This window comes from Pseudonaja textilis, chromosome 8 (assembly GCF_049901715.1).
Source record: "Pseudonaja textilis isolate UNSWEBS1 chromosome 8, rPseTex1.2, whole genome shotgun sequence".
Taxonomy (NCBI): Eukaryota; Metazoa; Chordata; class Lepidosauria; order Squamata; family Elapidae; genus Pseudonaja; species Pseudonaja textilis.
In genome coordinates, this window is record NC_141997.1 from 53,210,437 (window position 1) to 53,225,006 (window position 14,570).

Genomic DNA, 14,570 nt, shown 5'->3' on the forward strand with positions numbered 1-14,570 from the left:
GGGGAAGTAGCAAACGAGCCCGGTCAGGCCGGGGCTTCAGGAAACTCTTCCGGAAGGAGCCCCGGAGGGGCAGGGGGTGCCCAGCGCCGGCGACTTGCTTGCGCCCTTCCGGGCCGCATCTCAGCCGCCGCCTTGGATTCTCGCCTCGCGTGGGGCGCCCCGCCCCTTCCCTGAAGCGGCGGCGGCCTTTTCTGCTGGACTCCGGACTGAAGGCGCCTCCGGCTTCCATGTGCCGGGACATCTCCGCGTCGGCTCCAGCGCTCCCATTTGGCTCTGCGCTCGCGGCCAAAGAGTCCGGGCCGGCGCGGTTGCTACCCCACCCGGCGCCTCCCCCTGCAGCCGAACCAAGCGACCTCCCTGGCGGTGGCGCTTCAGGCTTGAGCCCCGTGGAAAGCGCGCGGGGCGGGGCGGGCCAGGCTCTGCTCCTCGGCGCCGCAGCCGGGATCCGGCGAGGCTCCAGCCCTGGGAGCGAAGGCCGGCACCTCGGAGGGAGCGGCCCCCCTGCGCCGCCAGCCAGGCGGCGGCCGGGCAAGACGCGGCCTGCCCAGGGGAGCTGCAGGCCTCTTGCAGACTCCTTGAGCGACGGCTCCTAATTGGCGCTGAGCGGGGCCGAGGAGGGATGGGCGGCCGTCATCCTCCGCAGGCAAGGAGGCAGCCGCTGCTCTCCCGCTCCGGCCGCCGCCGCCAGCCCCGCGCGCCCGATGCCCGGCTTCCCGCTCGGCCGCTCCGGCCCGCTCGCCTTGCCCGGCTTCTGCTGCCTCTTGGCCGCCTGCCCCGGCTCCGGCTGCTGCGCCGCCCGCAGAGGTGAGAGCCGCCAGGGCCGAGCGAGGGGCGCCGCCGGTCTCCGGGCCGAGGTTGGTCCCGAGCCCGGCCCGGCGCCCCCTTCCCAAACGGGGCGATCGGCCGCTGCCTGCCAGCTTCCTTTGGGCTCTTTGGACGCGGACCTGGCCTTCTGGGGGGCGAGGGGGGGCTTGATCCCGCGGGGAGGGGAGCCTGGCTCTTTGGGAGCACCTGAGCGCCTTTCGCCAGGCAGGAGACGCCCACCCAGACTCGGGTTGTGCATCGCAGCTCTGCTTGGGAGAACCCCGGCTGTGCACCAGAGCTTGGAAATCCGCCCCCAGGGATAACGTGAGAATCGGCTTCCTTGCGGCCGTTTTCTGGTGCCTGCGCCGTCGGCGTCTGCTGGAGGAGGCCAGCTACCCCGGCAGCATAGAAGGATGTGGCTGGCGTTGGGTTCCTCCGTCTTCCTTGATGGAGGGATATTTGCATGGCATTGAAGGGGAGGCCAGCTCTCTCCCTTCCCCCAGGTCACCCGCTGCGTGCTGAGTTCAAGGGTTTCCATGCCCTCCAACCCGCCCTGGACCGGCTCCTGGCGAGCTTTCTGCCTGGAGAGAAGACTTTCCCCCCTACCAACTCCTCCCAGTAGAGTTGTTCAGACTAAGAGCTTTTCCTAAACCTTAAACCAAATATTGGGCAGATTGGATGTGAAGCCAAACAAAACACCCAGCTGGTCTCTGGGCCCAGGATGGAAAGTGCTGAGCATGCAAAACAAGGCAGGGAGGGATACCAAGCCCCGGTTTAGGGTAGCAAAGTTGATTTTTACTCCTATCTTTTCCCCCAAAGTCCTGGTGCTGATCCACTTCAGAATGCCTTGAGACTCTAGCCTCCCTTTCCTCATCATGGCCTACAATGCCAAGGATTCCCCGCCCCTAAGAAACCACACCAGATAGGCAAATAATGTTTTCAAACTCAACCATACTGATTCCATAATCAAACGGTTTATTACAATTATATTCTTCAGAAAAAAAGTTGGACTTTGGTTCATTTGCAAAGAAAAGGCCCACCACACAATGCCCCCCTCTTTGGAAGCCATGGAATCCTAGGGCCAGAAGGTACCTCAGAGGTCCTCTAGTCCAGCCCCAACCCCATGTCTAAGGCAGGGAGACCGGATACCATCCCAGACAAATGGTTGTCCAATCTTTTCTTGAAATATTTTATTCTTCCCTGTTTTTCAGAATATCCAGTTCATGCTTTTGTTTATTGTCATAATTAAGTAGAATGTAGCATGTTCCCATAGTACACTAATCCATGGTACCCATGATTGACTGAATTAACCCAAGCTAGTTGGGTTCATACAACGCTGCAAATGAATTGCACCAGACAAACCAGCCGATTATACTTTGGCTGAGCAAAGTGTTGCACAAACGCATTGACTCAGTAGAAGTTTCCCAGAAAATATAGCAACAAAAAGTCTAGATCTGTAGTATTGCACCTATGTAACCCTAAATACAATTGTTCCCCCCCATGATCTGAATATTTTCTTCCAAAAAGGACACTCTTCATTTTAAAGAAGAAAATGGCTGTTTGTGATTCAGGTATAGGAATAGCAGGCACCTCTTCTAAAGCAACCACCTTTAAAACCATTGGTGTGTGAAAAAACCCTCAAGTGTTATACCATAAAGCTTTTAGGGGAGTAATTTCTTCAAAACACACTGTGATTTTAGCATATTAAAGAATATGTTTTTATTACACCCTTTTCTATTTTCGACCTATTCGGTCATTCCACGTGTCCCTACGCAGGACATGTAATGGATAAATAATATTTATTGGCTTATTGTTTAATCAGAATATTTATATGGTCAGCCAACTCAAACAACTCCGGGTGGTATACAAAAATCACTAAGCACAATGACACTAAACAGGTTTACTGAAACAACATGAAACAGTGAAATGGCAACCAGAACCTGAAACTATCTCAGGAAAGATCTCTCTAAAGAGGTTCCGTGTAGACTGACTCGGGTGCAAAAGGCACCCGGCCTCCAGTTTTTCCTCAGTTTCGTGCTCAGGGCCCTTCTGGTCCCCGTATCTCCTCCCACCTGGAGAGCTGTGGCTGTGGCAAGAGTTGCTTCCTCTCATTGGCAGGGATTTTTGGTCAGCGCTTGGAAGACACAGTCAGCTATGAAAAGAAATCTGGGTGGCAGCCGGTGCCCCTTCTGGTGGAGCAATGTGTGGACTTCATTCGGACGCGTGGCCTGACCGAGGAGGGGCTGTTCCGCCTGCCGGGGCAGGCCAATCTGGTCAAGGACCTCCAGGACTCCTTTGATGGCGGGAAGAAGCCCCAATTTGACAGGTACAGGGGTCCCTTTCCCAAGGAACTGCTGAGGGGGCTGCAAGGCCCTCCCCAGGTTCAGGGACCGACTCTGCCCTGCTTGGAACTGCAGGGTGGCTCCTTTATTTGCTTAGGGGTGTATGATGAGATCCCCCCCAAGCTGTGTCTCAGGGTGGTAGGAGATGAAAATAGTGACACAACAAACGGCAATAAAACAAGTATCGAACCATATAAAACCTTCACTTAACATGGTGCCGTGCAGATGTTTCTCTCATCTCCTCTCCCCAGAGTGGCCACTCAACATGCTGATTGGGGGTTATGTTCTACCAGACAGATGTTCTCCAAGATGTCACATTCTACAAGGCTTATCCTGCATTGTGTAACATGCACCTGTGAGGTCCTTGGTGGCCTCTGAGCTTGGTGGTTTTCTTGCAGATGTTTCATTACCCAAACTAGCTAATATCATCAGTGCTAGTAAGAAGTGGGCTTTGCTCTCAGTTGATGCTCGAATGGCTCGCCCTGGGGCCATCTTAGAGAAACATGAAGAATGGTTTCAGGAAATGAGTATGGCCAGACTAAAGAAAAGAAGGACTAGGGGTGATATGGCAGCAATATTCCAGGATCTGAGGAGCTGCCACAAAGAGAAGGTCAACCTATTCTCCAAAGCCCCAAAAGACAAGAAGCAGCAACGGATGGAAACTAATCAAGGAGAGAAGCAACCTAGAATTGAGGAGAAACTTCCTGACAGGGAGGACAATCAACCGGTTCGGGTTGTGGCTGCTCCATCACTGGAGGTTATTAAGAAGAGGCTGGACAGCCACCTGCCTGAAATAGTAGAGGGTCTCCTGCATGAGCAGGGGGCTGGACTAGAAGACCTCCAAGGCCCCTTCCAGCTCTATTCTGATTGACGTTCTTTGTCGTGTTGGCTTGTTTTGGGCAGTTCCTTGATTGGGGTATTGTTTACTTGATAGATGGTCCGATGTTAATCTTGGACTTAATCTCTGGGTCATCTGGGTGCCAATTGGGGGGGGGGAGTGTTTTGGTCCTTTTGTTCCCCGTTCAGCTGGTTGACTGTCTCTTGTGGTCTGGATGGGAGCCACGATGGCGCAGTGGTTAAAATGCAGTCCTGCAGGCTACTTCTGGTGCCTGCCGGCTGGCTGCAATTTGACAGTTCAAATCTTACCAGCTCAAGGTTGACTCAGCCTTCCATCCTTCCGAGATTGGTAAAATGAGGACCCAGATTGTTGGGGGCAAGAGGCTGAGACTATGAACCACTTAGCGAGGGCTATAAAGCAGTGAAGCGGTATAGAAGTCTTAGTGCTATTACTTTTGCTATTTTGCACAATATGTAGATGTCATTTATGTCTAAGTGTCTATTGATGGCTAATTTGCCAGAGTGCCAGGATTCTAGAAAATGTAGAAAAAGAACAGCAATATTTTTAAAGAAAACTTACAATTCCTTACTGCTCCATCTTGAAATAGTTGTGGGCTCAACAGGCTTAGTGAAAACTGGTTTTTCAGGATTAAAGCCACGTCCCTCATGAACATTGCAAAATCAGAACTGAACATAAATAACTTGGAAAGGAAACAAATGGAAGGAAAATAGCGTCAGGAGAACATATTCAAAAAGGCATTTTGTCCTGGGCTGAGTTATCCAGGATTTTGTCAGTGTACTTAAGCCGTGTACCTCTGAGTGGTCTGTGTAAGGTGAGTGGCCAGGCTGTGCCCGGGTGATATTGAGGCCATGTGTTAAGGCAGCCAGCGAGGTTCTCCTGTGCCAAACAAGGCTGCAACTGGTGCACCAGTTGGAGGCAGGCAAAGGGCCACCAAGTCCATTTTCCTCCTGCTGCTCAAAGGCAGGATAGGTGAGACTCTAGAAGGAGGCCGATGTCCCCCAAAGAGCTGGTGAACTTCCTTTTTCAGAGTAATGCCTGCCAGCCAGAAATAATATGGTTGTGAGAACTATGAGGGAGAAGCCGTCTCTCCAACTTGCCTAGGTTCAGTTTCGGTCTCCTTGGTCCCATCCAGACCCTGACAGCCTCTGAGGAGGATGAGAGGATATCCACAGCATCTCCCCTATTGTTTGGGGTAGCCACAGAGAATTGGGTATCACTCAAACGTGGGGACGTCCCCCTCACCCAGCAGCTGGGCAGAGGTTTGAAAGAGCAAACGGGAGAGGACAACCTTGGTCTTTCCTGCAAAGCCAGGGAAGCCATATTCTCCTCCCTCGCAGCCGTGGACTAGAAAGAGCAGATGGACGGCATAACTGCACCTCCGGTTCCAGCTGCATAAGCTCCTGCAGTGAGACACCCTCGGCGCTGGGTGGTTAGTTGATTACCAGTTCTACAGGTATAACAGAATTGGAAGGGATCTTGGAGGTCTTCTAGTCCAACCCCTTGCTCAAGCAGAAGAAGGAATGATGGATGAATTAGGGACCGGGCTAATAGGCACGTGCTCTTAGTAACTTGGGAGACGTGCAGTATTCCATCCTGTGGATTGGCTGTCGGCACTCAAGGCAGGGTGACTTTTTGGACTTATCTGGCCAGGTAACATATCGTGAGTGATGCTCTTAGCTGGGGAGGAAGGTAACGGCCGGAAAGAGAGAAGAGCACCTGATTCTGCCACTTCCGTTTCCTGCTCACATTTGCTGTATCTCATTCTGCCTGTGGGAAATTCCCACTTCCGTGTCCCATCCCCAGAGAGTGATGGAGCTGCCTGTGTACTTGCCTGGTCCCCAAGCACAGCACTCCGGTCGTAATTCCAGCTACTCAACAAGGTGTTTTGTTTTTTTAAATCAATGAAGTTTGAAGCCCGTCAGCATCAGCTTTCCCGTCTTCATCCAGGGCAGCAGCTTTTCTGCCGGCTTGCTGCCGAACCCCTTCCTTGCCCCTCCTTTCTTGCAGAAATACAGATGTCCACGCAGTGGCCTCCCTCCTGAAGCGATACCTCCGAGAGCTTCCCGAGCCCGTCATTCCTTTTGCCAATTACCAAGACTTTCTCTCCTGCGGCCAGTTGCTTTCCAAGGACAAAGGCCAGGTCAGTGGATTCAGCAGAAGTCACTATCCAAGGGAAAAGCAGCTGCATAAACAGGAGTGAAGAAGGAAGAGGTTGAGGCGGCGGCAGCAGGATAGTCTGAAGATATTGGGGGCGGCTAAAGATGTGCAAACTCTTGAACCCAATTGGCCCCTTCACTGTATACTGGATAAAAGGAGCCGAGTCGTGTTCACAAGGTCAATGCATTAATCTTGCATTTGAGATTGGGTAAGGTTACAAGTTCTTGGATGCAATATTATAAGGAATCCCAGGGCTAATAGCTACTCTGGAAAATGATCTTTATTTTAGGAAATAAGACAGCGGCCAACCATTTCTGTAGTGTTGACAAAAAAAAGGAAAAAATAACAAAATGGATCAAACTCAGCCTAAAGGTTTCTCCAGCTTTACTAATTTAAACTGGCAGTTATAAATACCTATTAATTTATAAGCTTTTGAAATGTGATTTTTTAAAAGTTTCATAAAAATGAGCTCTCTGTTGACAATGAATTAGGCCCACCTATATCCTGCTTTTTGGTGTGAAAAATTCACAAAGCAAAAGCGTTCCTCCTCCTTCTAGCCCTTCCCTCCTTTTTGCTGCCCTTTTCCTGTCATGGCTGACGTGGAGGGTGGGGCAGGTTGAAACGGGAAAGTCAGCCTTCGGGACCCGGGAGGAGGTCCTGGATTCAGGCTGCAGTCTCTTAAGAGATTCAGGCCAAGGGCTGAGATCTCGGGGGGTGGAGAGGGCTGCCAGGGACCCCACCCCCCACCCCCGTATCCGATAAACTTCCTTTAGCTGTTGCGTGAAAAATGGCACCTGCTGTTCCTATTTGTATGATCCCTCAGGGAACTCGGGAACTGACAAAACAGGTGCTTTGCCTTCCTGAGGCCAACTACAACCTCCTCAGGTTCATTTGCAGGTAAGTCCTCCAGTCCATGGGCGGGGAAGGGGATCCCGGCTGGCCAGACCAGCTGCAGGTAAAGGAAAACCCTGCTGCTACTTCCGTTTTGTTCACAATTGTTGGGTGATGGTGAGGCAGCTGCCAAGAGGAAGGTGGTGTGGTGCTTGCGTCTCTGCCAGAAAGGATTTGGGGGCTCTTCAGGGACTTCGGGAGAGAAATAAAAGGCACCTTCAGCACAAGGTGATCGGTTTCACGTTTATGATCTGAAAACAGGTTTCTTGACCTCTGTATTTATTCCTCACAGTCTCCCTTCGGGGAGGCAAGCCTGGGGCTGTTTCCATAACAGATCTGGTCAGGAATGGTACAAAGCTCATGATTTAACAAAGATTCTATGGGGAAAAAAAACTAGTATTATAAATTGTTTTCAGTTTTAAAATTGATCAGAAAATACTCCTTTTTTATTTTGACTGGGGATAAAGCTAATTGACATAAATCCAAACTCTAACCCCAACCCAGAATGAATATTTAATTCCAATTGTTGAGGTATGGGTCCAAACAGGGAAGTGGAACCCTATCAAAGAGCAGATTCTACCTAGTGATAGTGTTGAGAGCCAGTTTGGTGCAGTGGTGAAGGCATCGGGCTAGAAACCGGGAGACTGGGAGTTGTAGCCCCGCTTTATACACAAGGCCAGCTGGGTGACCTTGGGCCTTTTCCTCTCTCTCAGCCCCAGGGAGGAGGAGGCGGTGATGGCAAAGCACTCCTGAAAAGGGTGTCAAGAAAGCTGCATGGACTTGTCCAGGCAGAAGTCAGGACTGACTCAGAGGCAGAAAATAAGAGTGTTAGCTGTATGTTTTCTGGAGCTGTGTAGGATTGTGAGTGACACCCTGTGCAAGCAGGGCCACTGGTTTTGGTTGAAGACAGATTTTAACCCAGAGGATGTGTGCTGGGTCCCACTCTGGTTCAGGGCTCATTTGTGCAAATCAGGGAACCTTAAACCTTTCCCTGACTGGCTGCAGCATTTCCAAATCCCACCCTGATTATTGATGAGCCCCCTCCCCAAAGGGCATCTCCAGTGGCTGAGCTGAGCCTGTTGTCCAAATTAGGTAGCCGTGGGGATAGCTTAGCCATGCGTGGAGCAATAGTTAAGGTTGGAAATCTTGGTCTTTGCCACTGAGAATTGCTGGTGGTTATTTATGAAATTTTCATTGATTTTTGGGGGATGGGGGGTGGGGGGCTTTCAAGGTTTCTTGATGAAGTTCAGTCTTACGCCAGCCATAACAAGATGAGCATCCAGAACCTTGCCACGGTTTTTGGACCAAACATTCTTCGGCCTCAGGTGGAAGACCCTGTGGCTCAGATGGAAGGTAGGTAGCCTGTGTCCGTCCATCCATCCGTCCCCCCGCCCCCACATAGGGTAGCAGTCCAGCCCCAGCTGGAAATGGACACCACTGGGCAGTCCCAGGGCCTGCAGATTCAGTTGCCCGTACTCGAGAAGAACTGAATGTAGAACAGTAGAAGTTTACAAACGGACCGAAGGCAAAACCCCAGCAAACGTGTGTTCAGCTGATGAATGGGTGATTTGACTCCATAAAATGGCCAATTGATTTTGAGGGGCGCAGAGACTAAGGCTGCGTGGACTGACTCTAATCCAGATCTTCAGTTTAGATTTTCAGTTTGATTTGATATGAAAAATTGAATTCATTCAGGAAAAATACTATTTTGCAAATCATGTCACTAGAATTATTATTTTGTACCTTTGAGTGTATTGGGAGGCATTGTTTTCTGATTTAAATCAAGTTGTCACGTCGTCCTAGAAGAAAATGTATGATTCTCTCTTAGAATACCAAACTATACATCTGGTGAATTCATATCCATAGGTATATATGCCATTATGAATTTGAGATTCTTTATGGTGTCGTGGCACTCTTTGTTGCGTTTATTCAATATCCCACCTCGGAAAGCTGTCTGTGTTTTTTCTCTGTGATATCCTTTCAGGTCCTCTTCTTCCCTGCTCAGTCTTTTCCTCTTAAATTGTCTCTTCGTTTCCTCCTTGTAAATCTCAATTTCTGCTTCCTTGATCATCTTCACTACCCTTCTCTGAACTTGCTTCTCTGGCCGAATCCCTCTTGAATTGTGATATCTGGAGCTGAACTCACTACTCAAGATAATCACCCGTGGAAAAGGTATCAGATTTCCCACTCAATTTTGTGTCATCTACAAATCAGATCAGCATTCTCTCCACCTTCCTCATCTAAGTCATTATTGGAAACGACGATATAGATTCCAGGACCGATGCCTGCCACACCCCACTTGAATATCCATTTAATTGTGCAGCCCTCCAGACCACGTTTAACTCACTCCCTTGGTTTTCAAGGAAATAGGGATCCCTTGATATTTAATGCCCTCATGTTGAGTAAATGTCTTTCTCTGCAAAACAAATTGCCCTAACATGACTGTCTGAATATTCATCTCACAGGTACTTCACTGGTTCAGGGCTTAATGGCTATTCTGATAAGCGAGCATGCGAAGATATTTGATCCCTCTCTGATTCAGGACTCGGTTCAGCCGGATGCTGATCTCCAGTGTCCACCTAGTTGGGTAGATTGGAACTTGCAGAGTGGCCAGACAGAAAACAGCCTTTGCAGCCATGCTGGCTCCCTTCCAGCTCTTGGGCCTTCTGCAGCCCAGCCTCGCATGCAAGACTGCAACCAGAAAGGAAACGGCCAGCAACCACCCAGCAGCCCCAACCACAGGAAGCAAGGCCTGGCCTCTTGGAAAGGCTCCCCTTTGCGGCAGCCAGGAACCAGGTCGCTCTATCACCCACCAGGGAGCCCCTTCTTGGAAAGCTGCTGCTTATCCTTACATGAGAATGGGCTGCTGGGTGGACGGTCAGCTGTTCAAGGCCACCGTGGAGGAAAAGGCAAAGGGTCCGATTCGCACCAAAGGCTCTCTGCCTACGACAACGTCCCCATTCTTCATCGCTCCAAGGAAGCCTGTAGCAATGCCGGCCCCAGCGGCTCCCTTTCCTCCAGCAGCCTGTCTCTAGCTGTGGATTCTGTCACCCCCTGTGCCACGTGCACCACCACGACGAGAGCCTGCCTGGCCTTGAGCCCTCTGGGCAGCCCCTTGCCCCACGACGAGGTCTCTCTGGGGAGCAACGGTGGGGAGCCAGAAACGGGCTGCGGCAGAAGCAGGGAGGGACGCCATTTGTCCGTCGCTTCTAGAGATGCCGTTCACTGCTCAGAAGCCCTGCAAGATCTCATCGCAGAGCTGAAGGCGGAGCTACGAAAACAAAGGTCTGGGTACGAGGCCGCTTTTAAGAGGTACGCCAGGCCAAAAGCAAGGAAAGAGAGGCAGGGAACCAAGGGAGTTGGTTATGCAACAGCTGAGAATAAAAGGCAAAATGGCTTTCTCTCTCTCTCTCTCTCTCTCTCTCTCTCTCTCTGTGCAACTGCCTGGGCAGTGGGGCTAGGAACCGTGGTACACAAGGCACATATTTCTACAGAGAAACCATATGGCTCACCTTCTGTTGTCTTGTAATCCTGATCTGAATTGTGGGAGACCAAGACATTAACTTTCACAAACATCCTCTGGGGTGTGTGTGTGGGGGGGGGGAGGAGACGGGACAGGACTCCATGATCAGGGCAGGAAGTGGTCAAGGGCCGCGAGATGCCTGTGCAAGCCCAGGGCCGCTGGGCAAGCAAAGTGGCGGAGGGGGTGGCTAAAGGAAATGAAGGATGGCCAAAGACATCTTAACATCTCTTCAAACCAAACTAGGCTGTAACTACAGAGACGGGACTTCCACAGGCATTCTGGTGACATGGCCGTTCAAAATGCACCCGCTATGTAATAAACTCTCTCTTCCCTTTAAGAATGGAAGGAACAAGCACAGAACTGAGGAAGCTGGTGACAAGACTACAAGAAGAGCTCATCCAAGGGAAGAAGAAGGAGGCCGTGCTGCAAATCAAGCTGAGGAACTCTGAGCGGGCAAGGAAAGACGCAGAGAGGAGGAACCGCTTCCTACAAGAAGAGATGGAGTATTTCTTCACCACTCTGGGGAATATCACTGCAGGGAGTCACGTCTAAAGACAGGCAGGCGCCCTCGGCTTCCCACCCAAAGCAGTTTTGCCCTGGTCTGTAACCACCCTCCTTGCTCACGTAGTAGCATCACAATTGTTGGCCTAAATGGAGGATCAGTGACTGGTGAGGAAGAGGCGAAAGGATTTCACTTACAACGTTACGAATGCTTTGCTAGACCCAGCATGGAGTAGTATACATAGTGGCGGCCAAGAGAGGGGATGGCTCTGGATCACCCTTCTCGGCGTGGAAGAAGAATGCTTGGCTGATCTGCAAAATTAAAATGACTTTTCAGTTGCCCTTTAATGCTCTCCTTTTATAGGAGGACCTGCTAGAACTATTAGTTTTGCCCCCCTGGGCCACTAACAGGATCTTTTTCACTTGCAGACTTTTTGCCTCGACTGTGCATTAGGCTTATTCTCAGAGGGAACTGCACTGCTTCTCCCCCCCAGTGCTAATCCAGATCAGTCAAACAGCCTGTATCCCTGACCCAAAACTGAGCGGACGGCACGATATAATAGGCGCAATAAATTAGGCATGTGAATCAATTTGTGCTCTCTGATCCTTGTATGGAATTGCCCAGGCTGACAAATTTTACAGGATTTGGAAATAATTGCCTAGGCTTGCTCAGAAACGGGGGCTATGGTGCAAAATAACTTCTGCAGGCTCTTTCTGCTGACTGCCAGGAGACTGGCTGTTCGAATCTCGCCAGGTTCAAGGCTGCCCTCCATCCTTCCAAGGTCGGTCAAATGAGGACCCAGGTTGGTGGGGGTGGGGTGGGGGGCAATAGGCCGATGCTGTAAACTGCTCAGAGAGGGCTGCAAAGCACTGTGGAGCGGTCTATAAATTTAATGCTGTTGCTATTTCTCTCTCACTGAGTTTTTTTCTTCTTCTCCCCATATAACGGGAGATTCCACCTTTCCACGATAATGGAAGGAAGGTGGCTGAAGCCAGGAAAAAACGTTTTCACCAGAAGACCCAAACAAAGGGCACAGTCTCACTTATGCTGCCCCCAAAGTGACAGCTTTCCAGAAAACATTAAAATCTGAATTATTCCCACTGCCCTTGGAGGCCAAATTTAGTTTTGCTTCTCTTGTCACTGAGATCTGTGGATGCGGAGCAACTGTCACTGGGCTGAGGAACAGGGATGGTTTTAGGTCTGCGAGGGATCCATCTGCCATCCTGCACCGTGTCCGTTCTAATGTTACTGTCTCTCATCGGTTCTTTCAGTGTCACATTTGCCGAGTATGTTTTACTGTTTGTAGAATTATGCAAACCATGGACATTTTGGTTACTGTAACCTGCCAAGAGTCCGGTGAAACTGGCAGCATACAAATTTAATAAATAAAAACAAACAGAAATGACTTCTATCTACACAATGCAGATAGTACAAGCTTAATTCTTAAAACTCTGCAATTTTAAAATTCACAATTTTAAATTCACAATGAACTTAGAATTTGAATCAGAGGAATAAAATGAAATACATATTCGAAGATATGTATTGAAACTCATTTCAGCAGAAAGCAGGACAATTTTTAATTATATTCAACATTTCTACATTTTTTTTTTCTTGGAAGGAAATTAACCAAAACATGATCTTAGTGCAGTCCTCCTGTCTTTTGTGATTTTTGTTGGGTTGTTCTAATACCCAACATCACAAAGTATTGTACAGGCTGAGCCCCCCTGGAGCGTACACAGTACACTTATATATAATACTTTTACCACAGATCCAGAAGTATCAGCTACAGGTTGAGAGGAGAACTGTCAAAATGGGGTTGGGGGTGGAAGCATGTTTGTTTCTAGAATTGGTGCTAATCTGAATGCAACCAATGAGTGGAGAAGTGAACACACTGCAGGTATAAACGGGGGGCGTTATTTTAAAGGCCTTGTGCAAGGGAGGCAAGCCAGGCTGATGGCAACATTCAGCCCGCCTCCCCGCTGAAACCACTGACGTGCCCACTGCCCCCCCTCCCCAGGGGTATCCTCCCTCTGGGTCCGTTGGGACACAGCCAGCTTATGTAGCGTTGCCCAGATAAGCACTTCAGAAGCGTTTTTGTTCAAAGACCTTATCCAGGCCTTATTCTATAGCCTAAAATTAGATACCCCGTGAGTAACAACAATTGGAAATAAAAGATTGAAAAATGGCTCAGCTGATACAGATTCTCTAAAAACCAATCTGAAAGACCTTGAAAGAAGCTGTGATAAGCAAACTGAATAGCAATATTACATTTAATAAACCTATCTTATAAATGCATCCTGAAAAAATAAAGTCAAAAATCACAGTAGTAAAGCATGCAATTTTAAAACAATAAAAATTAAGTTCCATACTGTACAATTAATTACAGAATAGCATCGTGATTTACTATTTTACTTTAAAATTAGCACTCTGAAAATTAATCCCACAATTACTTTTAAAAAATACCCCAAAATAATACCACTGATTTTTGTTGCTAGCCATTTCGCTCCTACATCCACTTGCTGTCATCTACAGCAACTTAAGGGACTCGTTGAGGCTTCCAGGCTGCTGTCGGTGTCAGAAGCCCGAGTTCGGTCAGTGGACAGTGAAGTTGATGCGTCACAGACTGATGGGGATGAAGATGGATGCTGGGGGCCATGGATTGTTGTTACACCTGTGCTATGAGAAACAAAGCACCCCTTCAGTTACAGAGAGATCCCTCACTCCTGCAAGTTTCTCTTCCTCTAGCCGGTTCCTGGTTACCTGCAGTCCTGTTCCTACGGTCAGGGAGGGCATCCTTTGGCCCAGCCCTGTCCTAAAGGGATACCTTGAGAGCTCGATTGATGTACTGCTGAAAGGCGCCAGAGTAGAAACCAGCAGCCCACGCGTTCTAGTTCTGCCTGAGCCCCAAAGCCAGCTGGGTGTCTCTGGGCCACCCTCAACTCTTGTCTAATCGTAATGGTATCCCATTAGATCGCACCAGACACCATGACGCTTCCCAGCTCGTTGACCACTCAGTGGAAACAACATTTCCAGCCTGGGAAACGGAAATGGAAACAAAGAGCTAAAGAGCTGCGTAAGGGCGATCCACTCTGCACCACGTTGCTTTTTCTCCCCTAGGTAGATATCATTGCCAACCTTCTTGCAGAGAAATGGCGTGCCTTCCCATTGCATACAATGACTCTGATTCCCAATGTAAATATGGGTATTTACACATACAAAACGCTACGTAGCTACCTACAAGAATAAGAAACAGGCACAATCTCAACATTCAGACCAGACACTGAATAGGTGAACGAAGGCTGGATAAAAACAGCCTTTTTCCCCTTATACGTGGCATTAACCAAATAACATGCGTAGCAACTAACCTAAAGGAGATGGCTGCCCACGTATGACTCCGTTCTTGGTCCTCTCCTCCAGCTCCACAACTTCTTTGTAAATCAATTCTGTAAAATGAGCAGGTGTAGTGTTATCTGTCAAGTATTTCAAGCAAGC

General features: G+C 49.4%; 2 protein-coding genes across 15 annotated transcripts in view; one reads left to right on the plus strand and one right to left on the minus strand.

The window, feature by feature from the left end:
- ARHGAP22 (Rho GTPase activating protein 22) lies at window positions 1-12,498 on the plus strand. The gene is made up of 7 exons (XM_026720486.2): window positions 1-804; window positions 2,923-3,130; window positions 6,013-6,145; window positions 6,986-7,059; window positions 8,285-8,406; window positions 9,519-10,365; window positions 10,915-12,498. Exons 1-7 carry the CDS (start codon window positions 702-704, stop codon window positions 11,126-11,128), a joined length of 1,701 nt encoding a protein of 566 aa, XP_026576271.1. The 5' UTR covers window positions 1-701; the 3' UTR covers window positions 11,129-12,498.
- Window positions 12,405-14,570, minus strand: part of MAPK8 (mitogen-activated protein kinase 8) — a 24,601-nt gene continuing 22,435 nt past the window's right edge. For 7 of the 14 annotated variants that reach the window (XM_026720488.2, XM_026720489.2, XM_087938121.1 and 4 more), the window contains 2 exons: window positions 14,444-14,521; window positions 12,405-13,749 (listed from right to left, as the gene is read on the minus strand). In XM_026720488.2, coding sequence (XP_026576273.1) covers window positions 13,601-13,749; window positions 14,444-14,521 — 227 coding nt within the window. In that variant the 3' untranslated portion in view covers window positions 12,405-13,600. Of the gene's footprint in view, window positions 13,755-14,443; window positions 14,522-14,570 lie in introns of all 14 variants that reach the window. The other 7 variants (XM_026720490.2, XM_087938130.1, XM_087938127.1 and 4 more) reach the window with 1 other exon arrangement.

What these genes read in the sequence shown, in the direction of transcription:
- ARHGAP22 (XM_026720486.2), top strand. Translation starts at nt 702, where the DNA reads ATGCCCGGCTTCCCGCTCGGCCGCTCCGGCCCGCTCGCCTTGCCCGGC. An exon ending in CTCCTCAGGTTCATTTGCAG is followed by an intron (nt 7,060 to 8,284) that starts GTAAGTCCTCCA and finishes GGGGCTTTCAAG; the next exon opens with GTTTCTTGATGAAGTTCAGT. An exon ending in TACGAGGCCGCTTTTAAGAG is followed by an intron (nt 10,366 to 10,914) that starts GTACGCCAGGCC and finishes CTTCCCTTTAAG; the next exon opens with AATGGAAGGAACAAGCACAG.